The sequence below is a fragment of the Heliangelus exortis genome, chromosome 3, assembly GCF_036169615.1.
Source record: "Heliangelus exortis chromosome 3, bHelExo1.hap1, whole genome shotgun sequence".
In the NCBI taxonomy this organism is placed as follows: Eukaryota; Metazoa; Chordata; class Aves; order Apodiformes; family Trochilidae; genus Heliangelus; species Heliangelus exortis.
The window spans coordinates 88,808,683-88,832,149 of NC_092424.1; the positions used below are offsets into that span (position 1 = coordinate 88,808,683).

The window sequence follows — 23,467 nt, forward strand, 5'->3', positions numbered from 1 at the left end:
GGACAATGATGAATGGCAATGGACTGGCAGAGAGACATAGGACAAGATCAAGGACAAAAAGTTGATAGAAGTCTCTGGTACTCTGTCAAAGCAACATGTGGCTTAGGCACAGTGTTAATTTGGAGTATATTTTTGCATGGCTTGTAGTCAGGCCACTGGGACACATCTATGCTCTTCACCACTTCACGTTGCAAGTGTGGGATCAGCTTGGATGGTATCTAGGCAGAAAAAAGGAAATAATCCAATGTGATTAGATTTGCTCTCTGCTACTTCAACCAGATGCAAAAATTTTATAAATAATGTTTTGAAGGACTGTGTTTCAAGGAAAGAGGGCTGTAAGATTATACAGTTTTATGAAAAGTCTTGGATTCATAGCTTTATAATGAAAAATACAAAAAAAAAAAAAAAAAAAAAGGAAAAGGCAGAGTTATCTTGCTTAACACTACCATGGTACTTTTCATAGAGGGTTATTTTATTTTATTTTTTGTTTGCTTTATTTTAATTCCGTTTTATTTAAAATTAAAAATATGTAAGAGTATGGCAAACTAGTATGTATTAAAATTGAACTAATGAAGGTCATTGCATGAAAGATATCTCAAAGACTGAATACTTTACATTGATGCACATTTACTGATAGCCTTTGACTGTTTTATATGATTGGATAAAATCTCTTCACGAATAATACTTAGTGTAGAAAAGAAATGTGATTAAGAATTATATTATAAAATCTTTAAGTGGCAGTCCAGAAACTGGTAATATATGGAATGGTTGTCAAGCTATATGTAAAGAATTAGCCAGAAATATAAGCTTTTGAGTCAAGATTAATTAACATTTCTAAATCCATTTTAGTCTCCAGAGATCAGCACAGGGAGGACTATTTACAAACACTCACTGCATGTACCTGCCTGTTAAGAATAGGGTGGTTCATTAGCTACTGCATTGGACACTTAATAGCTGTGAGAAACTGTTACAAAATAATGTACTATGGTTTTCATAAAACACACCTGTGGGGGTCCTACTGCCTTATACAGTATTTCTGTTTGGTGGCCACATGCCTTATGTAAGTATAGCTCCATATGGTGGTCACACACCATTTCGGGTAGCATCCAAGCACCGTGAAAACACAGGGGAGGACCAGCTCAGAGGAGGTCTGTGTATGACAGCTGGGCAACAAATGAAGGTCGTGCTTCTCTGAGTCAAGAGAAAGAGAGGACAGTCTGATCAGGAAAATTGAAATTCCCCAAATCCATTGGTGGGCCTGAGTTGCTCATCTGGAGATGATCACGTCTTGCTTCCTGCTGGCCTCCCTGATAACTACTGTTATGTAACTCTTTGTCTGCCCAGATACTGAGTTTGGCCCAGTATTCATGATTTACTGGACTTACTGTTATCATAGAATCATAGAAAGGGTTGGGTTGGAAAAGGACCTTAGAGTTCCTTAGTGTTGGGTTGGAAAAAAACCTTATCTAGTTCCCCCCTGCCATGTGCAGTTGCACTTTCCTCTAGACCAGTGTGCTTAAAGCCCCATTCGTTATTTTGATGCAGCACAGAATATAATTGTTATATATATATATGTTATATATATATATATATATAATTGTTATATATATATATATGTGCACATTACCAGCTCATCTCGAGCTCCTCATCAACCAACGCTCCCAGTTCTTCTCCTTGGGGCTGTTCTCAATCCATTCTCTGCCCAACCTGTATCTGTGCTTGGGATTGCCCCAAACAGTGTGCAGGACATTGCGTTTTGACTTGCTGAACTTCATGAAGTTTGCACAGGTCCATTTTCACAGCCTGAAAGGGTCTGTTTGGATGGCATCTCCTCCCTCCAGTATGTTGACCACACACAGCTTGGTGTCAGCAAACTTGCTGAGAGTGCACTCAGTTCCATTGACCATATCACCAAGAAATATGTTAAACAGAGCTAGTCTCAATACCAACCCTGAGGAATGCCACTCATCACTGATTTCCACTTGGATATCAAGCCATTGACTACAAAAATGTGAAATAAAATGGTTTGTATTGCAATATAGCAAAAAATTATTATATACTAGATTTTTTTTTTTTGAGAGAGAATGCAGAAGGTATTCTTAAATCTAATCTCTCCCTGTATGAAGATATTGAAAGTAGAGTGCAATTCTTGTACTTAGTTCTGGTAAAGTGTAAAATTGCAGTGCAGGTAAAGGTCCCAACCACAATGGTTTTGGCTGTGCTTTGTTCTGGTAAGTGGAAGTAGCATCTCCCTACTGTTCAGGTTCTTCAGTTGTAGATCACTTTGCAGGACATTCCTTTAGCGATGATCAAATCCATCTTTGTAGGGAATACTGAAAGGAGCAAGTAGAAAGGCAAGAAAATAACAAAACAGCTGAGGCAATGGCATACTTCCTCCTGGAAAAAAGTGTGTTTTACACTGATAGGAATAACTTGTCAGTAATAGGCTCTTCAGTGATCTCTGTAAGTGAACCAAAATACCTGGCTCTGTGGAGATACTTGCTAGAATTTTTCACTATAAAGGAAAGCACAAAAAGACAACAAACACAAAGGACTCCATTATTTTAAAATCTTCCTGTCTCTTAAGTGTTATGTGTTTTATTAAATAAACAGAAAGAAAAATCAAAGGAAAAAAAAAAATAAAGGAAGAATACTTCATATTACAAGTTTGTAATAGCTTCCTGAGAAGCAAAAAATGCAGAATTTGAGCCTTCCTTGGGCATGCTTGGGTAGTCTAGGGAAATATTAGTGGGCTGTAGCCAACACCAAACTTAAGTATGGGAGAGTTGTGGTTTTCCGCTAACACACACAGCTCACAAAGGTCTGAGACTTGAGCTTGCATTCAGCCAAGCTACACTGAGAACAAACTCATTGCCAGTTTTCGTCTAATTAGAACAAAAGCACTGCTTCATATGGAAATTTCCTGGCTCCCATTTAAGATCACAGAACAAGGCATAATGTGCCACGTGTGTGAAGCAGTGCTTAATAGATGTGACAGCACACTCTGTACTGCTGCAGACTCCAAATCTCTGCTGGAAAAGCTTTGTCAGGGCCTATGTCTGCACCTTTTGTCAGGTGCAGGCACTAAGGCAATGTCCCAATATGACAGGTTTCCCAGGTTTCAAAATCAGGAACAGATACCAGAAAGTAGAGATAATGGTATAGTTTTCACAGCCATGTGTGATTTTTTTTTTTTTTTTCTCTCACATTGAAGGTATTAAGGCCAGATGCTTAAAGGTACTTAAGGCTAAGATAGATTTACTTGGAGAAGATTATAATTCTTCACTAGCACTTCCCAATCCGGTTTGTACATGGTGCAGCTGTGTATTCTTTCCTCCCCCGATGCTTCCTACTTCATTTTTTAGTTAAGTTGGGTTAGCCCCATTTCATGCTTATGTTTTTGGAGATAATTGCTAAGTCTAGCCCCATACCCAGTCTTCTAGGATTAGGCTTTACTCAGCTATTCTTTCTCTTTCCTATTTTTCACTAAACCTTATTGTCAATATCAGCATTATATTCTCTCTGCTCTGGGTGTCAACTACAAGAATTGACTACAGCAGCCCTGGCTACTAAGCTCCAGGAGGGAGTCCTTGGGGCTTTGTGGGTGCTTAGTACCAGTGTCTACTTTATTTGATTTGCTTTTCATTTGCTTGTTTAATCCCACAGTTTTCCTCAGCATAAATTATGAATTTCTGTTTCACAAAATCAGTAGGTGTTTGAATAAACTTGTGGCCTTCACAGCTTTGGAGGAAGGAGAATTATATAGTTGGCAAAGGTATTTTAGGGAAAGCTATATGCTTTGCTTGGTCAGTGCCCAACATAAAAGACATTTTCATTAAATTGAACCTAAATGGCAGTTTTTAAAGGTTAAATAATTTGTCAGCTACACATTTTTTAACACCCAATTCCCAATTCCAGACAGTTCAAATTATGGAGTAAATTATGTGAACAACATCGTTCAGGTTGTTGACTGTGCTGTAAATTGATCTTTTTATGATGTTTCTTTTTATTATTTTTTTATCTGTGAAGAGTTATTATTCCTTAAAGTCTTCACCACTGCCTTGTACTCACTTTCACTCAAATGCGTGTTAGAGGTGGCATTTCTTTTAAGAGCATAATTTCTTTGTATGGTTTTTTTTGTCTATCTGAGTTTTGAGTAAATATTTCAGTGGGCTTCTACTTGTAACATTGCTATCTGGAATCCAGAAGATGGCAGTAGTTGCCAATAGTTCAGCGGTAAAAGTCTGCTAAAACTTAATGCTAAGAAATTGAGATTACATTCAGAGGAAAGCCAAATTATATTTGTATATGTGTAAAGTATGAACACATACCAAATTGTCAGTATTATGTATTATTTTTCAAGTTCTAAAACTGGCTGTTAAATAGAACCCACAAATACATATCTTACAGAATTTGCCCTAACACTGGATTTCCCTTTTTTTTTATATCCAGCAATTACTATTAGCCAGCCAAGTTTCAGTGGCACAGATGTCTTCGGCTATACCTCATTCCTAGCTTATTCTACAATCCCAGATATCATTTTCTACTATGAATTCCGCTTAAAATTTCAGTTGGCAAACCACCACTCAGCTTTACAGGATAACTTGATTTTTTTCACTGGACAGAAGGGCCAAGGTAAGCTTTATTTTTGTTACTTTTTATTCTCCTTATAGACTGTTACGTATTCATTAAACAAGTAGGATAAAAATATACACAGTTTTACACAGCTTTTTCTTGATTGTTTCTAAGGTACAATTTCATTAGGATCTTCAATATCTCTTCAATACAGCACTGTTTTGTAAACATACAGTAAACATTTATGTTGTATAAATGTTTCCTTCCCTTAATGAGGACTATAACTGCTTCCAGTAGTTACACTTGAAGTAGTGTATTTCTGAACAAAATAAATGAGAACCAGAAAATTAAGGTTCTCTTTTTCAGTCATAGATTTTAATTTTGCTGTTGATTACATTTATTTGGTGCCCAGTGTTGAGAGCTACTGCCTCAAGTCTTCTCCCAGTGATAGTTTATTGGAAAATCAATTTATCCATCCAATGTGCCACAGCCACCCTGTCATTTCTTCTTCCTGTGCCCTCAAACAACCCGTAGCAGAACCTTCCGTGAGCTGCTGCTGTTTTTCACAGTGGCTGCACAGGAATCTCAACAGTGAAATCCAACCTCGTGGCAGCCATAAATGGACTGGGTGTTATTTATGTAAAATATGAGACCTGAACCCCTGAGATCACTCAGTGCAACTTAACCCAAGCTAGCTATGAATAATTTGTGCTATAGTGTGTATAGTGAAGTATTCAGTCTGGTCTGATTAAGACAGCTGAGAAGCAGGTTATATAAATCTACTTCACAGAGATTGGATAAAGTACAATATTTGTACTGTGATTTTAGCAATACTTTAAGTCTCTCCTCACAGTAGCACACTGTGGCAGGCTGACATGGCCTTAGCATTGAAATGGAGTAAAATAGTAATACTACTTTTGTTCTGTCTTTCTTAGCGTTACTATCAGCACAGGACCTATAATATTGATGAAAGTTGAGAAAAATGTTAAGCATTTGAACATTAAACATAAACATGCTAATGCTGACTTAAAACAGGGTAGAAACCACTTTATACTTAGTAGATCATAGAAAACATTACTTGTTTTTATCTTGTTTCTCCAAGTGGAGTGTGAGCTAATTTGTGGATTGAGAACTGTCCTATGGAAATCTTGAAGCCTAGGAGGGAGGTTTGGTCTTTAGGTCTGTACCCATCACAGTAGGAGAGCGATTTAGGTATGTAAATATTTCCCTTCTGCCACAGTAGATGCTTTATCACATCAAAAATGTCACATGAGTTTGGCAGATAAGACCCACAATTTATGGGAACCCAATGCTTATGCCAGATCCAGTCAGCTCCAGCTGACCCCCTGCAGGGTACTGAAGGGAAAAGTATTCAGGAAAGTGGAGAAAACATCACAGAGGGAGAAGGATGGAACAAAAAGATTGAGAAACAACAGATGGAACACAAGGTCATAGGAAGAGGGACTCCATGCCACTTCCACAGAGGAGCAGATTACCAATCCTGCAGCCTGTAGAAAAACCCCGTGCCAGAGCACGGATTTTCCCTGAAGCAACTGCAGCCACTGGAGAGCCCACACTGGAGCAGAGGAAAGGTGTGAGGAAGAAGAAGCAGCAGAGAAACCACCATCTACTGACCATGTACCCTTACCTTCATACAGCTTAGTGTTGGGGAGAAGAGTCTAGAGCAAAGTTGGGCCTTAACATATGCTAAACTTCTGTAGAAACAGATGAAACAATAGGAGGTAGATATGTATGTGTATAAATAAGGATGTTCTCATTATTGGACAGTCTGAAAGGAGGAAACCTATATTATTCACTTGGCAAGATAAGGATTATTTTCAGGAAACAGAAGAACAGACTTTGAAGGTCTTCAAAATTAGAAGCACTAAAACACTGTTTCAAAGAAACACATCTAACAAGATGCAAGTGCTTCTGAGTAAGCTGTTTGCAACTCAGGCATGAGATTATTTTTATGTTCTAAACATTTTCTCAACATAAATTATTTTTAAAGGATGTAACTGGAGTTTAACACTGCAGGACATTTAAAAAACAAACAAACAAATAAAAAAACCAAAAAAACCACATTTATTTTGAAGGATTTCTGCCAATGACAACATATTTAGTCCTAAATGCAAAGAAATTACTTCAATTTTTTAAATAAATTAGTTCTAAATTGAAAGTTTAAGAAGACTTCAAATGAAAGCTATTCTGACCAGAGAGACTTCAGTAATAGTTACCACATGCAAAAGAAGAAGAAGCAGGAACTATTTTGTTTATAAAAGTCCATCTATTACTGTATATTGTACAAAGTAATCACCATTGGTTTTCAGAATTAAGGTATTTACATCATTTATAACCTTGAAAGTGTAAAATGTTAAAACATTTGGGTTCTGATTCTATTTGCAGTTATATTAGTGTAACGAAAACTGAGCCAATACAATTATGCTATTGTAAGACTAATATATAAGTGGAAATCAACCATTATCCTTAAATAAGTGGATCAGAAATTCATAATATTGCCAATTTAAGATGACTTGAGTTCTTTGAAGCCTCTTCTAGAGTCTCTTTTCCATTTTTAGTATGGACAAGGAGTAAGAAAATAGACTCAAAAAAACAAAACAGAAAAAAGCTTTCTCATTTATACGGACTATTAATTGGCATTATCTTCAGGTAATATTTTTTTAGGATGGTGACACTGTTGCCTTTCTTTTGTGCATTTTAAATAACACTTTGTCTCTAATGTGCCTCTCCAGTTTTGCAGGCCAAATCACACAAGAACATTGTGGACACTGCTGAAAATAGCAACTTTAGCAATGATTTAAAAAAGAAGTTTTTTATAGTTTGTAAGTCCTTCACTGGTAATGTGCCAGTGCAACTGAAGGCAATGGGGTTTCATTCAGTCATGAACAAATCATTGTAATAAAAATGAATGGTATTTACGTTCTATTTGACTGAATTTAACTGCACATTTTGTATAGAGGCTGTGTATTTAAATTCTTTGGAATAATCTTTTCATATATATATTCATGTTCCACCAAAATAATGCCTGTACAGAAAAAAATCAAAATGTAGAAAAAGCAGAGTACTGTTGCCTCCCCATACTGCTAATGCAGCATGTGAGATAACAGGTATATGACAGTATGCAGAGCTTCATCAGGAGGATGAGATACACCCATCATTGCTGCTTCTGGGGAAAAGTCCACTTTTTCTTTTTCAAATGAAGCAAACTCCTCATGCACTTAGTGCAGGGATGTCAAGAGATGTTTGAAATTAGGGCCACCGTATCACACTGCAAGTACAAATAAGGGAATTTCCCTAAAACTAATGCAAAATAGTATAGCCTTGTGAAGAGAGAATAAAATATCTAAAACAGAGGTTACAGGCATGAAAATGAACACTGAATTGCTTGAATTCACAGGAGAGTTGTAATAAGAAATTGATGGCTTTGAATTTCAATTCAGAATATCCTAATCCAAGGCTGAAAACGTTCTTCCCTTTTATCATTGTTTGTATCACATTTCTGTTACATACTAGGAGTACATGCAAAACAAAGGGTAAGGTTCATAAACTGAATAAATGTTTTCTAACTAATGATAGTTCCACTCTGGCCTACATGAGATATACTGAGTTCTCTTCAAAAATACCATCATAGAAATCTGTTTACTTGAATGATCAGGAATTAGTCCAGAAACTGATTTCTTACTCACAGGCTTTATGTCAGACTTAAAATCTTTCAAATAAGATTTTATAGTATAGTACCTGAAAAGCACAGGCTACACTTACAACATGTAGTCCTAAATGTAAACAAATTGCAATATTTTTTGCAAATTTTCAAATGAATGAATTCTAACCAGAAAATTTAAGAAGACTTAAAGGAATTAAAGCATACAGCTGTTCTGACTAGAGAAGCTTCAGTAACAAATATTCTAGAGCCTCCCTAATCAGGGGCAGCTACAATAAAGTCTTCAGGCACCCTTAGGTTGAGAGCAGGTGAATGAGCTTGTTAGAAGCTCCTAGAGCTTCCTCAGGGTTCTATTCCTGTTGCTCACCTCACCTCATATCAGATGCTTTCAAGTTTTGAGGCCATTCGGAGCCTACCATGAAAGCTGAAAGTATGCTAGAATAACTTTAAACTGTGGGCTGTTCACACAGGCAAATTGGAATTTCAGTTTGCATTTTAAAAGATTTTGGAAGAAGTTGAATGTGTTCAGGTTGCAGGGGGAGGGGGCAGCAATAACTGCTGAATGCACCAGACTGACCAGGATTTGTGGATGTCATTGACTTGCTCTACTGTAAAAAAAGAACATCCTTCAAAAAGCTTGTAAATGTGTTCAAAATCTCTTCAGTTTCTATTTTAAATCTGCAAGAATAATGTAAATAGTATTACAAGAGAAACAGAGAATATTAAAAATATATATAAAACGTAAAACCTTTCTGGCTAAAATTTTCCTAAATTGATATATTTTCAGAGGATTTTGATAATATTTTATGCATTCACTAAATGCCGGAATAAGTAATTATTCTAATTTTGTCTTTTCAGGTCTGAATGGAGATGATTTCTTGGTTTTAGGCCTTCGTAATGGCAGAGCAGTATATAGCTACAATCTAGGTTCTGGCACAGCAACAATCATTAGTAAACCACTTGATCTGACACTCAATATCCATGTCATTTATCTTGGCAGATGTCTCCAAAAAGGTTGGATGAAGGTAAGAAATTATTTCTTTTAGAAGGAAAGAGCTTTTAGATGAAAGTCTTGGGGTTTTTTTACATTTCATGTGGAATTGTAAAAATCAGTTTCCCTGTTAAGTTTGCAGGACTGTGTTCATTAGAAGTTCCTTAATAAAGTAAATTCATTTATTTTAACAAAAATAAATGCTTCATTGAAAGGTGGATGATCAGAAGAATAAAACTGTCACTTCTCCTGGGACTCTGGTTGGACTCAATGTCTTCAGTCAGTTTTATTTAGGAGGCTATCATGAGTATACTCCAGAACTCCTCCCAGAGGGATCCAGATTTATGAACGGCTTTCAAGGTAAAGATTATATTGTTTCAGTTCCTTTTAAAGCATGCATTGAATTGCTTCAGTTGCCTAAGAAATAAAGATCTGAAATCTCTGTCTTTAGAAGGAAGCAAACTACAGTCTCCTTGGCTGAGATTCCTATGTCTTTTTCATTATTTCACTACGGTAATTAAGAAACAGGGTGCGAAGAGAGGCTTTGATAAATATTTTTAACACTGTCTGTTTCTGATCAGAATGAAAGTTTGCCATGATACCATTTCTTCCTATCTGCTCCTGTTCATCATCACTGTTCATCGCCACTGTTCATGCCCCCTGTCAGCATCACTCAAAAAGGGCTTCCTTTCTCTGCATTAAAGTAGTTTATGTTCTCCCAGCTAGCTGTGACCATTGTTACTGGCAGTGCTAGTCTGGGTAATCATTTGAAGCTCTGTAGAAATGTTAATTCAGTTCAAATCAGTTGGATCAGCAGTGAAGCAAAGGATTTGTTCACAACACTCCCGTCCACAACAGTTCTGTTCAATATCTTCATTGACGACTTGGATGAGGGGATTGAGACCATCATCAGCAAATTTGCAGATGACACCAAGCTGGGGGGGAGTGTCGATCAGCTGGAAGGCAGGAGGGCTCTGCAGAGGGACCTGGACAGACTGGAGAGATGGGCTGATTTCAATGGGATGAGGTTCAACAAGGCCAAGTGCCGGGTCCTGCACTTTGGCCACAACAACCCCATGCAGTGCTACAGGCTGGGGACAGAGTGGTTGGAGAGCAGCCAGACAGAGAGGGACCTGGGAGTCTGGATTGACAGGAAGCTGAACATGAGCCAGCAGTGTGCCCAGGTAGCCAAGAAGGCCAATGGCATCCTGGCCTGTATCAGGAACAGCCTCGCCAGCAGGTACAAGGAGGTGATTCTGCCCCTGTACTCAGCCCTGGTGAGGCCTCACCTCGAGTACTGTGTCCAGTTCTGGGCCCCTCAGTTGAAGAAGGATATTGAGGTCCTCGAACAGGTCCAAAGGAGGGCAACCAGGCTGGTGAAGGGACTTGAACGCAGATCCTATGAGGAGAGGCTGAGGGCGCTGGGGCTGTTCAGCCTGGAGAAGAGGAGGCTCAGGGGAGACCTCATTGCTCTCTACAACTACCTGAAAGGAGTTGGAGCCAGGTGGGGGTTGGTCTCTTTTCCCAGGCACCTATCAGTAAGACAAGAGGGCATGGTCTTAAATTGTGCCGGGGGAAGTTCAGATTGGATATTAGAAAGAATTTTTTCACGGAAAGGGTGATCAGACATTGGAACGGGCTGCCCAGGGAGGTAGTGGACTCTTCGTCCCTGGAGACATTTAAAAAGAGACTGGATGTGGCACTCAGTGCCATAGTCTAGTGACTGCAGCGGTAGTTAATCAAGGGTTGAACTCAATGATCTCTGAGGTCCCTTCCAACCCAGCCTATTCTATGATTCTGTGATTCTATTTGTATTCCTTACTCCCAAAGAAATAACGTGCTCAGTATTTATAAGGTAAACTTCAGTTTATTTTAAGCACTGGAAAGCCTTGCAAATGAAAACAAAACATTCTGCCGTAGCAGAGCAAAGCTTCAGTTCTCCATTATTAGTTTAGGGGCACGTTATGAAAGACAAGCATAGCAATAAAACTCACTGTCACACACTCCATTTCCATTAATACCACATAACTACTTCTTTTCCAGCCATTACCTTACTTTTTCTTCCTACATGGAAACTTCCACAAAATCAAGTTTCTTATGCTGTAGTTAAATTTTCACTCAGGAAGTCATGAATTAATATTTCATCTGTCTCTGTCTTTTAGGAAGCATGGGTTGAATAGTTATACTTTTCGTGTCTTCTTGCTTGCAGATTGGCATATCATAAACCATGATGTCTAAGAAAGCATTTCTGGCCTTTTTTATGGGAATGTTAATGTTAGGGGTGACCAAGAATGCTTTGGTTTAACCAAAAACTTGCAAGTTTTACAGGCTTCTCATATTGCAACTGTATTACCGTGGCTAAATTTCTACAAATGCAGAATGAATATTCTTCTGAAAGAATGAAAATTACTTACAAGTCCATATACCATTAGTTACCGTACTATTTATTGACTCCTCTTTTTAGATTCTTTAAATTCTTTTTAAAAAGAATTTTGTCAAACATGCACCACTAAACATTTTCTCTTTGTCCCTATCATTCGCACTATTAAGTGCCCTGTATTTGCTAATTCATTCCATTCTCCAGTTCCCAGCAGCAGGTTGTCTCTTGCCCAGAGTCAGTTGACTTTCAAGGAAAGATACACTTCCCTATGAATGATTTTCTATGACATTTTATGTAGTTGGGAGCAAATTTTTCTTCTAATTCAGAAATATTCCCAGTTTGAGATCTCAGGATCAGAAATAAAACTCCCTAGCCTTTCTCCAGAGTGGGAACTGCAGTATCACTAACATAAAAGAAAATTCTGGATCATTTTACTTCAGCTAATTTGCAGCTACAGGGAGCCCACAGAAAATCTCTGGAAGTGACAGTCAAGATAAATTTATCTACCACATAGTTGATTAAACCACTCAGACATTTGGAAAGCTGCTCTTGGCTGCTTTTAAAGACATGATTTATTAAAACCATTTTGCTTCTAATAGCAGAATGTATATCTCCTTTTGTAAGCAATCACTATTGGATCAAGAAACATTGAGGTCAGTCATGCTGCTACAGACTAACTGTCCCCAGTGTCAGTGTGCAATCATTTAGGGTTTTTACTCGGTACAGCTACTGTTTCAGACCATTTCCTCCCTTACCTTCATGCCTTTAGCAGTTTTTGTTCAAGTGATTTCCATTTGGGGAGGGAGTGGGGGGGTGGTGAGTGTGTGCAAAACTGAAAATAATGTCTTTAATAAATTGGAATTTAATTATCAAAAGATTGGGAATCATAAGTTTGGGAAATTTAGTGATCAACACCTACAGATTCTTTTGGTAGGCTGAAGAATGTTTGATGATACCTTGAGCATTTAGAAAACCTTCTTCAGCCACTGTGACAAAGTAGTGAAGGTAAACCTGAGATGAAGCAGCCACGCTCTTGTAGAGTTTGAGGTGCTCCAAACTATGAGCTTCATCTGAATTTGTAACTCCTTGTGGGCTTAGAGGAATCTTTTGTAAATGGGCACATGGTAGTATAGTTTACTTAAGCCTCCAGCTTTTTCTTTGTTGTCCTGTTACAGTGTAATTAAAGGACCTTTTAATTTTCTGAGATATGTAGCAGAGCATAGTGCAGCTGCCCTGAAGTCCGTGTGGGTATTGGGTAGCTGGAGATCTTGTGGCCAAAACCTGCTTGTTGTGGACAGTCTGCAGTGGATGGAGTATAAAACCAACTGCCTCATGTTGAGATCTGCACAAATAAACATTATGACACCCCCACAAAACTAGATAGTTATTTGGAAAAAGCCAGAAATACAGCTGGATTTTTAGACTTCACATTTCTGAGACAGGCAGAGAAAAATCTGGTGTCAAGAACAAAGAAAGAGGGAAAGTTTCAATGTTTCATGATCTGTGGTACCACTGTGGCATGATGCAGTCTCTAACCACAGAGCAATTGCTGCAGATCCAGGGCTTGCATCTAGAAATAAGTGAAGAGCAGAGAGGGAGGAATAACTGATTGTTCCTCTGGTATGGTTATAGAAGCAATCTACTGTTTGACAGCAAACAATATTAAATAGAGGAGTAAAAAGGCATAAGAGAAGCTTTTACCATAAAGCTTAACTGTTGATGAATCTCTTCCACACTAAAAAAAGCTACCACTTCACATAAGTAATTTTGCAAAGAAGCAAACAAAATGTCAGCTACCTCAGTAACTTTTTAAAATAAAGTAAACCCAGAACTTAGTTGAGTTCTAACTAGATACAAATATAGCCTTGAGGTCGAAGTTTATGCTCATAGTAAGATAGAACGCACTGCAAGCCTGCCAGGGCTAAAACTACTTTTCTTTATATTCCTGCATCCCAGATGTTGCAGAAGGAAACTGACTTCTGAAGTATCTTTTAATCAGTGTTGCTTTTTGTATCACAGTTTGGTACTAGTTACACACACGTTCTGGGTATTAGGGTCACATTTGGGAGCAGCATTGGGTAGCCACTGTGGGGGCCAGCTTTTTTAGACAAACATGACATAACTCCCAAGCAGTCAAAAAAACAGGGAAAAAGCAAAGTACTGTAGGACAGGTAGAATTTTAGCAATGCATAAATTCAGTACTCCATCCAGATAGACCGCAATTTATCCATGTACTTTTTCTGTGAGTTCTCATGCTATATATAAATATCTGGAAAAAAAATAAAGCTATATAATGAGGTCATATTTTTATAAGCTAGTTATACATTTATTGTATATATATTGTGTATATTGTATATATTGTGTATATATATATGTATATTATTTATACATTTATTTATATACTTATTATAAGGTATGAAGTATATTGTTGGTAGCTCTGGTGCTTTGTGAGCTCTGCTTGACTAGGGTAAAAGCTATGAATTAAACTGAGAGGAAAAGAATTGACAGAAAGCTCTAAATGTGGTCTAAGGAGTCACTAGACAAAAGATGACAAGCAAAAAGGGGGTATATCCTCCCAGAATAAACTGTCTTGCATCTGATTCCAGCTTACTTGTATAAAACTTCGATCTTCATACTCAAACCAAGTTTAACTTAAACCAGAAACTTCTGAGTATCTCTTGCAGACTTGACTGTGTCAGAAAACCTCTCCACTGTTCAGAATAGTTGGCAGCCTCTTATTTAAAGAGGCCCAGAACAGGCAGAGCAAAGGGAATTTAGGTCAGAAAAAAGGCATGTTCATCAGCTGATCCCTCTGCAGAATGTTATAGTGCTTGCTACAACAGGCCCAAATTGTTGCTCTAATTCCTTCATTTACATCCCACTGACTAAGAATTAGAAGAAATAAAGAAAATTAACTTAAAAATTCAGTTGAATTCACAAAGCTGGGCCAAAAGTCTCTTGTATGCTTTATACAAGTGCTCAAGAACTGTTTCTATCCTAGATGTTCTGCTGGTACTATTAAATTAGTCATCAACACAAATGCCAGTTTATTTTCTATGATGACCTTACCAGTTCTTGGGTACTCACTGTGCTTTCCATTGTTTACACAGACCTCTGAGCTGCTTTCTCTTAATACTCCAGCGAGACCCAGAACAGAACATGCTTTATCTGTACTGATAAACAGATGAAACACTAGTTAGGATTTACTGAGCACACGGTGACCTAAACCCAACACTGTTAAAAGCAAAGAAGCAATAATACAAAGACAGCAAATTGTCATCAACCTAGTTTATTTTTAAATTGCTTAACTGGGTTTTTTTAATTACTAGTTATGGGTCAATATAAAGAGAACTATAAGATGTGTGTAATACAGAAAAAGCCTTTTATTAACATTGTTCTAACTATATTTGAAATATATATCTTGCTACAGTTATATAGCTATATATATATAGTTATCTTGCTATAAATATTACTTCTATTTTGTTGAGAACGTTTTATGTTATTATTTAAAAAAATCAAAACTGGACATTAATACTGTTTTTCAGGTGCAAGTCTTCTTTTCCAAATGACTTTTTTTAAAAAACAGTGTTATGGTTACTTGCAATTCCCACATCATATCCTTTCCCTACTTTTTGTATTGAGCAGAAAGCCTTTGGCATACACTGCTGAATACCTACAATTCTCATGATTTCAAGCACTGTGGGGAATTCACCATTTCACAGCTAAATTGTATAAATGAGGTTTAGAAAGGTATGAGCATTTCCAAATACGTCACTGGCTTATTTGAACTGCTTTAAAAGGTTATTTTTAGTCTAAAATAGTATCTATTTACAAATTTGGATGTCATTTCAAAAATGCTTAAGGCTACCCTTAAATGTGATTTTATATCACTTGGATGTTGAAGTATATTTTGAAAAGTTACTTAAGATTTGATCCAAAAAGATATAATATATGACAATCTTCAATTCTGCAGTTAATAAAAAGTCATGTAGATCTGGAAATGTCATTCAGAAATAAAACTGATGAATTAAATTAGACCCATAAGGCTAATCATCCTGTGCAGTCACTAGGAAGTGCAAAGACTCTCCAAAGGGTCAGTCCCCAGAAAGCCCACAGGGTAAACAGGAGCTTCCTGGAGGAAGAAAGTAGGGAACATCTCTGCTTCACTCTGAAGCTCTGGCTTCTCTTTGCACGTGGATATTAATGCATCCCAAATTAAAAGAACATCAGGGCACAGATCCAGGCACTGGCACTCATTCGTCTCTACAAATAAATTCTTACATTGTTCCCTGTCGGATATTTGGCCTGTGAATTATATTCTCAGATTAAGGGCCTAAAGGAGCAGCATATACCTGCTATAAAATGTGGTCATGTGCAATGTGATCTGTATGTACCAGGAACTGAAGCATTCATTTTCAAAGGGGAGAATGTGGGGCTTTCCCTGAAAGAGTCCTTTTCAGTCTGTTTTCTGGGTTCTTACATACCTTGAATTAAACAAACTTCTTGGTATCCTTTTTTTTTTCTGGGTCATTGGGGTTTTTTGACTGGTTTTATCTGATATAGATTCACTCCTGTAAAAGCATGAATATGTAAATATAAAATTGCACCTAGTCATTCCTTAGCCACTAACTTTATATTCTATTTGTTCCCTGAGAAATTATTTCTGTTGTTTGACCTATCATTAAATGAAGGAAAATACAATCGTCCATTCATTTACCTTAACAGAAAGTAGCCAGCATACATTTAGTTTATGTTTAGATGGCATAGTTGCCACTCATTTAAGAAAGTCAGGTGGAACTCATTCATATGGAGGGTTGACACTGTCCTTTTGTTTGTTTTGACTTCCTGTATCTGTTTTAAACTTCATTTGTTTTTTCTTTTTACTTTTGAGGTTGCATTTTTGACGTTCAAGTTCGCACCAGCACGAATCAAGAGTTTAGATCACCAGGGACTCCAGAAGGTCATCCCAATTCTGGTCGCAGTGTTGGACAATGTAAAGATTCCCCATGTAGCTTAATAAAATGCAGAAATGGTGGGAAGTGCATAGAAAGTGGCTCTACTGTTTAGTAAGTATATATATATATTTTTTTTAGACTGTAGCATAAACTGATTTCTAGATTAATAACTTTGGTACTTGAGTGGCTTGATAACAAAAGTCTCTAGGAGCCTATAGCAGCTCTAGGAGCCTATCACCTTATTAGAAAGAAAAAAACTGCTGAAAGGTTTCATAGATAAGACCGTGTGAACATTTCATGCTTTCCATTGCAAACCAAACAAGGTGTGTTAGTCGGGATCTTGTGTTCAAAGTGCTTGAACTAGGTCAGTGTATCGTATAAGCTGTTCATTGGGCTGACCTATGAGATAAGAAGTGGTGGCAAGGACAGCTGGCCCAGAAGACAAGGCCGTGGTCCTTCAATCCTTATCACTAAGTGTAGATGAATCTTTCTTTACATCCGAACTATGAGGCATGCACAAAAGAATTACATATGCTGTTCCAAATTACTGATGTGTCAACACTTCCATTGTAATAAATCTTGTTTTCAAGCACTTAGTAACTCAGCTTTGCTGAGGAGCACTTTTGATTTTAAAAGTGTCTGTCAAGATGAATTATACTCACTTCCTTTCATGTGCTTTACTATGTCTTCATTTATTTACATGTATTTGCATTATTTGCTTACAAAGAAGAAAGTGCAGATTTAAAGCATCTGAAGACACTGACTGAAAACCCTGTAGAGAGCAAAGCAGATAAGAATTTAAAAATAGGCTTTGCACTGTGGAAAATCTGTATGCTGCTTCTTCAAAGCAACAAAGACTATGTGCTACAAAGAGTTTGCATACCTGTCAAGCTCAAAACAACCTACTAACGATGTGTTGGCAGGAGAATTACATGGTAATTGGTTTTGCTGAGACAAAATCTTAGCACAGCTGAATAAGTTGATGAAGAAAGGATTTAGAGTGGTGTAGCTGGGCAGATGGGAGTGGCATGCCTAGCACACATTTCTGATTATTTTTTACTTCTTGCAATTTTTCTTTTGTATCTGCCCCATCTGCCCATCTCTACCACTCTAAATCTTTTCTTTAGCAACTCATCCAGCTGTGCTGTCATCTTCTTGTCTATAAAGTACACAGAGTCACCACCAGCAAGACCTAAAGAACATTTGGAAAGCAGGTGGATGGCTAAAGTGGCAACTGGTAACATTACTACATTGGAAGCTTGATACAGACAGAGTTCTTTTTCATCATTATAGTTTCATAGTTTGTATTCAAGGTTTGTTTAGGGATTGTTCTAAAATGAGTGTGTGTGTGTGATTTGTGTTTTCTGCATTTTGTTTTTAATTTGTAGTGACCTATTCCTGAACTATGTTCTTCTCCGTATATTTCAGGACAATGAGGTTTTTGAAGACTGTATATATGTGTGTACCAGTAATGGCCACTTTTTTCCCTCACAAAAAAGTGAAATGTTGTCAAAGAGGTGTGGATGTAGCATGCATATTTTTTTTTCAATGTATAGTAGCTGTGAATACCATCTTACATTTTCTCAGAGGGAACACCTTTCTGTTTTCAAGTTATCTGTGTTCCTTTGAAGAGCAGAGTGCTTGACAGAAATGAATTTGTCTTTAAATATTTTTTTTTCCTCAAATGAGATCTCTCTAGAGGTTTTTGTTGATGTTTTGAGCTATTTTTATGTCTTGCTTTCACTACACTGCCAGAAAGAGTGCAATGCTGTTAAGCTGTAGAATCAGTTGCTATAGGGATAATGCTTTGATTTAAATATAAGCAGAAGTATATAGCATTAATTTTAACATTCTGGCCAGCAACAGAGCACAACTAGTCTGTTTTAACAAAATAAAGAGGAAATATTTGAATAATAAGATGAAGAATTTTATGTTTAAGGGACAATAATATCCTCTGTTGTTTTATTTATGGCACAGAATCATACAAAATAGAAAATTACGTATAACAAGATTGCTTATGATGTGTTATTATGCTTGGTGCTGAAGGAAAAGAAAATGCATGTCCTGTGTCTACTTTGAACAGAGTGGGCAGGATTCAGTTTGCTAAATGTAAGCATGTAGTGGCACTTCAGATAAGCATGGGCAGACCATTTGGCCTCGAGCTGCTGCTTCAGAATAGCCTAGGACTTGCATAAGTCTTCTGTCTTCAAGCCTCGTGGATTTCTAAGTGTTCTGTAGGTCTGAAATAACGCTAGCTCTAAGGTTTAGGAAATTAAGTCATACCCCTTTATAGTAGAGGGATGCTCCATAAAATAAGCAGCTGTAAATTTCATTATTGTGTTAGATTTAACTAGAACCAATTATCAGAACAACAGAACCAATCTTTAACCCAAGAATGTACTTCTATGGTTTGTAAGGGTAAAGGGGTTTCTCTATTTAATTGTTGTAGTTTAGATCAAAAGAACTTTCTACTTTTGGGGATGGGTTTGCCAAAAATTGTCCTCCAATTTGGCTTACTTAATACTACTCTTTTGTATCATTCCATTGTTGTCTTTCATAGAATCACAGAATCATTAACGTTGGGAAGGACCTCTGAGATCAACAAGTCCAACCATCAACCCAGCACCACCATTCCAACTAAAACGTGTCCTGAAGTGCCATGACCACATGTTGTTTGAACACCTCCAGGGATGGTGACTCCACCACTTCCCTGGGCAGCCTGTTCCAGTGCCTGACCACTCTTCCAGTGGATAAAATAGTAGATAAATAGTAGATAAATTTAATGTTTAAATATACTTAATTTCCTTCCAATCTTAATTTCAGCCAACTCTATTTTCATCCTCTATCCTGAAGACAGACTGTTTTCCATCAATAGTTTAGTTTTCTACTGCCTGAATTTAAAGCCACTTTTATTTAGACATCCCCTCCATCTCTCAGCATCTTTCAGTTCCCAATATAATACATATTTAGGAACTATATCCAGAAATCTCTGTTTTTTGGGGGAGCCTCATGTTGCCAATACAGACCAATATGAATTTGAGATGTCCTGTAGTATCTGAGATAGCTAAATAATGTTGACAAATGTGACAGTTCCTGCTGGAATAGTAGATGGAGGCCAGATGAGAAACCCTGAGGAATTTTGGATGACACTAAACATCTGCCTTGTCTCAGCTGGCCTAACTAATTAAGTAAATTAACTGAGTCTCTGATCTCTATTGATTATACACCCATCTTGCATGTAGACATCTAAATTCAGGTGTCGGACTTTGCAGAGCTGAATCCCTCCTTTACTGCTATAAGATTATTTGTTTTATTTAATACCACATTTGCATAATTATAGGAATGTGCAGGTGTGTTAGCATTGAACATTGCATTTTAAATGTGATATTTTCTATGTGTATTGTAAGAATGCTCTTTGTTTACTTTAAGAAACTACATTGGCTATAAGGAGGCTTGCAAATTAATTCCCCAAAATCCTTTAGAACCTTTAGTTATTTCCCTATGAAGTTCAAGATATGCTTCTGGTTTTATTAGGATTTCCTGTAGTAACATACAGACATGTTGCTCACATAGCTTGTAACATAAAATTACTTCTCATGATTTTTTTTAGGTGCCTGGATTTTTTATATAATAAGCTTTAAGGTTTGGTCCTTAGTCAACAGTGAAATAAACTTGTTGTCCTTACTTATGCAGAAACTATGCTGCTTGACAGGCCTGTTTGGCTTGGGCAAGGGACTTTGAGCCCAGGAAGTGATGCTATGAATACTACATGATACTGTTAAGCATTTAACAAGAAACAAACTAGAAACAAGAAGACTTTAGATGTTACTATACTTGAGCATTCTGAATACAAATATTAAAGAACTTCAAGCATTACCTGAAATTTCCAGAACTGAAAGCGATCTTTTTTTTTTATGTCTTTTTCTGACAGCTGTGAATTTTGAAGTTCTTCCTTCCTGAACTGGCTGGCTTTGTCATGTGTGTGCTGTGAATTGCAGCTTATTAAGAGTTCTTTGCAAAACTAGGGGATTCAAGATTATCCACTTTCCTCTCAGACACACTAACAAAGCCTTAGTATTCTTTATCCACCTAAAATACACCACAGAAAAAATAAAAGATGTTTTAGCAGTTGCTCTTGAGAAACTCAAAAGCTGGAGTATAGGAGAATCAGTTTAATCCATGTTCTTCAAAAAGCTCAACAATAGGAATGTATCTTGTATTGAGATTTAGTTCCTAAGACACAAACTTAGAGTGTCTCCAGGTGAGCTAAATATGTAATATTTTATCCCAATCAATGACCCAGGCCTTTCCATTTTTCTGCAACTGAATGCAGCACTTCATCATTAGCCTTGCATGTATTGATCTGTGGGATGAATAGTGCTCCAGTTCCCCTGACTCTTACAGCTGGAACACCATTGATTGGCATAAGAGCTCAGGCACCTGCTTGAGAATCCCAAATTGCCTAAACTTGAGCATTTTATCAGAATCTTGTCTCCCTTGTCTCAAGCTGCCTCTCTTGCATGCCTCTAGGAAGGCAACTGGAGGTAATCTAGGCACCTAACATAGCATAAATTTGGTGTCTTGGTCTCATGATGAATCTCACCTCTTATACCTAAAGAAATTCAAGGAGTATCTTAGTCCTTAGTCATGTGATTTAGTTTTAGGTAGTCCTGCAAGGAGCAGGATGTTATTATCTTTATGGGTCCTTTCCAACTTGAGATATTTTGTGATTCTAAATGGGTTTTTTAATTCCTGAAACTCAAGACACTAGTTATGTTTTAAGACATTGGGTTCTCTGATCTGGAAAAATAACAAGCAACCACAACAAAGAAAATATAGAGAAAACAAGACTAGTATAGCAGGTCACATGATGGAAGGGAAATAAGATGCTGCCTATCTACCTTATCTTTCTAAAGATTAGGAAGTCTTGGATGTAAACTTCTCAGCCCCAGTCCAACTTGCTTAGGAATATTAAATAGAAGAGGCCACATTTCTTTATAGAGCTTTGCCACTGTAGCCAGAGCAAACATCTTCAGGTTAACTACACATATGCAGACAGAAGCCAGGGGAAAGGGAAGAACTGTTATGCCTGCTTCCAAACAGCAGCAGCTTCAGCTCCAAACACCCTTCTTCACAGCCCAAGAAGTGGAAATTTCTGATTGCACACAGGGAGTTAAATTGCTTCTCCTTCTCAATAGCTTTCATGGATCAAAGCATAACGTTTCTAGCTGAGACAAAGCATTCTGATGCTGACTTTGATGAATTGTGGTGCTTTTGCTTTTGCAAGGTCATGTCCTCTTTTCCTCTTCATTCCAAATATCTGTTAATCACTCAGATGAGCTTGTTGGCTGTGCTTTGTGTACATGTTGTTGTCTGATCTGAAGGTTTGGTGAAAAAGCAGAATTGCATAGTTTCACTGCATTTTGCCCAGAAACAGTGAGTGACTAATGCAGGAAGTGTAACACAGTGAGTCTGAAGACAAATTTAACATTTTGTAAATACACAAAAAGACATGGGCTAAGAAACAGCCAGAATTCATGAGGTGTCATTTTTAGCCCTGAGAGAGAAAACTTTCAGGGAAAAATCAGTAAGTGCTTTTTTCCAGGGAAGCAGGTTTTGTTTTGGTTTTGGTTGTTTCTTTGTTGTAGGGTTTTTTTTCCTGGGTTGATGGTTGGACTTGATGTTTGAGTTCTTTTCCAACAGTGACAGTTCTGTGATTCTGTGATAAAGAGCAGTACACACGAAGACATCCAATGACTCAGTTTAGACAATTTAGTTATGGCATAGATTTGCAGTCATGGATAAATAACTGTCACCTTGCCACCTCTTTCATGGTCAAATCTCTATCCTCTTTTCCATCGAGTGCTTCACCAAACCTACCTCCAGAGTGCTGATTATTAGAATTTAACAGATGAATAATGGCTAAAGGAGAGTCACCTTCTGACAGACCTGTTATTAGCTAAAACTAAGAATTGTTAGCAGTTCTCTTGTACTGACATATGGTTTTATTTTATGGCTGCTCTTCACTGCTTTCCTTCCTCTTCAGTGTTCACTTTGACTCCACCTAGTTCATGAAGCCAAAGCCTTTTTGAGTTATTTGTAGAGTAAAATACAGAAAAAAGCCACAACCTTTTGAGGTATTTTTTGTATTTAGTGTTGTAATTCTAAGATTTGAAATAAAATGTTTTCTATTAAGTACATTTTTCTTTTACAGTAGAATAAAAATCTCTCTACATATAGATATCCAAATCTTCATTCCATTGCTACTGACATGTTGATTTCTTTTGGTCCTAATGTTGCATTCTTTCTTTTCACCTGCTTGCCCCCCATAGCTGTGACTGCCTGACTGGATGGAAAGGTGCCTTTTGCACGGAAACAGTGTCAGTGTGTGAACCTGAGCATGATCCTCCCCACCTGTGTAAACAAGGCAGTACCTGTGTGCCACTGCCTGATGGCTACGTGTGTCACTGTCCTCTTGGAACAACTGGTACCTATTGTGAACAAGGTATGTCAAATGGATAGTAAACTGCACATACAGTTTATGCAATAATGCCCAGGTACAAAAACACAATATTTTGTAATACATCCTTTAATTGTGACCAAAGATACAAAATAGGTTTTTTTTAAGAACGTGGTGCTCATTTCTGTTACAAAAATCAAGTGATTCATAGCTATGAGATGTTGGATATTATTCTCTGATTTTTAGCACTGTTTGTTCCTTCAGTCTTTTCAAACCATTCAACCAAATTTATGGGCAGCACAGCCTTGTCAGATACCAAGGGGACCAAGAAGCATTATGCAGAGCAGGTGCTTAGTTAAATTTCCAAGCTTAGCATAATTAATTATGTTGAGAAATACACTTAAGAGCTCAGTAGTACATTTCT

At 37.4% G+C, this 23,467-nt stretch overlaps 1 protein-coding gene across 3 annotated transcripts in view; it reads left to right on the forward strand.

The window, feature by feature from the left end:
* Positions 1 to 23,467, forward strand: part of EYS (eyes shut homolog) — a 724,585-nt gene that overhangs the window by 678,618 nt on the left and 22,500 nt on the right. For all 3 annotated transcript variants that reach the window (XR_011725383.1, XM_071741624.1, XM_071741625.1), the window contains exons 42-46: positions 4,453 to 4,635; positions 9,116 to 9,282; positions 9,464 to 9,608; positions 16,520 to 16,694; positions 22,916 to 23,088. Coding sequence is in view for 2 of the 3 variants with exons in the window: in XM_071741624.1 (XP_071597725.1) it covers positions 4,453 to 4,635; positions 9,116 to 9,282; positions 9,464 to 9,608; positions 16,520 to 16,694; positions 22,916 to 23,088 (843 nt within the window). In the remaining variant the exon portion in view is untranslated. The remainder of the gene's footprint in view (positions 1 to 4,452; positions 4,636 to 9,115; positions 9,283 to 9,463; positions 9,609 to 16,519; positions 16,695 to 22,915; positions 23,089 to 23,467) is intronic.